The following is a 1,897-nucleotide window of genomic DNA, read 5'->3' as shown; positions in this document are numbered from 1 at the left end:
CATCTTTTTTTAATATTATAGAATTTCTAGAAATATGTAAATAAAGAGAAATTAAGTCAAATAAATATCATTTTCACATGTAAGTTCCAGCTAGTGGAATAGAACCATCCATTAATAGTCATTTTATTCCTATTTATAATACAAAAATATAACTCATATATACAAATAACGATTATTGTTTTTCCATTTACATTTATGGAATATATCAATTAACTGGAAAAAATAAGTCTCAAATATAAATTCTTTACTTCCATTATAATTAATCAATTTCGTAACATTATTATAGATATTAAAAACCTACAGATTCTTATAAGCTGCAAGCTTAATATTTTATTTAAAATAATTATTAGCCAAGTAAAGTAAAGACATACACGATTCTCGTTTTCTAGAAGAGAAAAAAGAAAAAAGTGAAAAATTAGTACTCACACGCGTTGGAGCCAAGTAAAGCCATCTCCATAAATACGCTCTGCTACCAAAGTCTCCATCTCATTCATCGACTTGTTCACATAAAAATACCAAAAGATTACTGGAATTTCAGCGAAATGGATCAACATGGGGAGATCGAAGGTTCTGTATCCAGTCCTAGCTTCAGTTTTTACGCTTCTGATACTTCAACATCCATTGCTATCGCCAAAGTCATCCGTGAAGAACAGGCCAGTCGATTTCACGAATTTGGGGATTCCGATGAAGACGATTTTAGATTCTCGTTGGATTTAAGTGAAGAAGAAGTTTCAGCAAAAGAGATCGATTCGCGAGGCTGGACAGTTTTTCCTCTATTCAATCGCGATCTTCTAGTGAACGATGAAGCTAAATCAAAGGATAATGAAATTCATGCTTCTGATTCTATTACTGGTCAGTTACGCAAGCTGTTCATTGATGAACCAGAAGAATCTTCATCGTGTTCATCATCAGAAGCCGACGAATTGGAAGTTCTACCCTCTGGAACTTACTGTGTGTGGAGGCCTAAGACGGAAGGTGGATCGTCACCTGCTATGACTAAAATCAAGAAGAGCAGTTCTACGGGGTCTCTATTGAAGAAGTGGAAGCTCCGGTATATGCTCCGGCGAAGCAACAGTGAAGGGAAGGATCCTGTGATGTTGTTAACTCCAAAGCCAAAAAGGAATTCCGGTGAGATTTCTAAAGTCGCCGGCAGGTTGAAGGCTCAAACTCCTGTTCATGAGTTATTTTACGTGCAAAAAAGAGCAGAAAATGAAGTCGGAAAGAGGAAATCGTTTCTACCTTATAGGCAAGTAGGGTTGTTCACAAATGTCAGTGGAATGGGAAAGATGCTTCCATTCTAGAATAACAAAAAATAATTTTGTTTAATTCTTTCATCTATTCAAAATTGATTTCAGTTATTCTCTATAAATATGTTTCAATGAGAAATTGAGAATAACCAAGGTTTTGAAAATCAGAACGGACATCTAACTGGCCGTCTTATTGGTTTGATCGTTCAACTGGTCTGACCAGCCGGTTCTAAAAAACCGGAAAAACCATATATATATATATATATATATATATATATATATATATATATATATATTGTTCATATGACAACAACCAAAACTTAACAGTTCAAATTAAAATGAAATATGACAGGTTTAATTTCATCAAATGAATTGATAAAAAAATAAAAAGGGAAGAAAAATAACATGGACGAAATGCAAAAACTATGGAGATATGCCTTAATTATATGAACTCCTCGCAGCTATCAAAGTTTAGTGGGCGTCCTACTCAAAGAAATGATCCGTAGGACTGGGCTTTTCTGTATATGACCCAAAGATTTTAGGTATTTTAAAATTTAAAATTTTAAACCCGGTTTTTAACCGTTTAAACCATTTTGTTTTGACCGTTTTTTTACAAAACCGGCGATTTTTACTGTTTCATAAACTAATAA

General features: G+C 33.5%; 1 protein-coding gene across 1 annotated transcript; it reads left to right on the top strand.

Annotated features, from left to right (window-relative positions):
- Positions 1-542: 542 nt before the first annotated feature.
- On the top strand, positions 543-1,301 carry LOC145164564 (uncharacterized). Its single transcript, XM_079083276.1, has one exon. It carries the CDS (start codon positions 543-545, stop codon positions 1,299-1,301), a length of 759 nt encoding a protein of 252 aa, XP_078939402.1.
- The last annotated feature ends 596 nt before the right edge of the window (positions 1,302-1,897 follow it).

Source organism: Lactuca virosa, chromosome 3 (assembly GCF_052849685.1).
Source record: "Lactuca virosa cultivar CGN04683 chromosome 3, Lactuca_virosa_CGN04683_v6, whole genome shotgun sequence".
Lineage (NCBI taxonomy): Eukaryota > Viridiplantae > Streptophyta > Magnoliopsida > Asterales > Asteraceae > Lactuca > Lactuca virosa.
Note: the sequence above shows the minus strand (reverse complement) of the source record. Positions and strands in the feature narration are given on the sequence as shown.

Coding starts and splice junctions, on each gene's coding strand:
- LOC145164564 (XM_079083276.1), top strand. CDS start 543: ATGGATCAACATGGGGAGATCGAAGGTTCTGTATCCAGTCCTAGCTTC.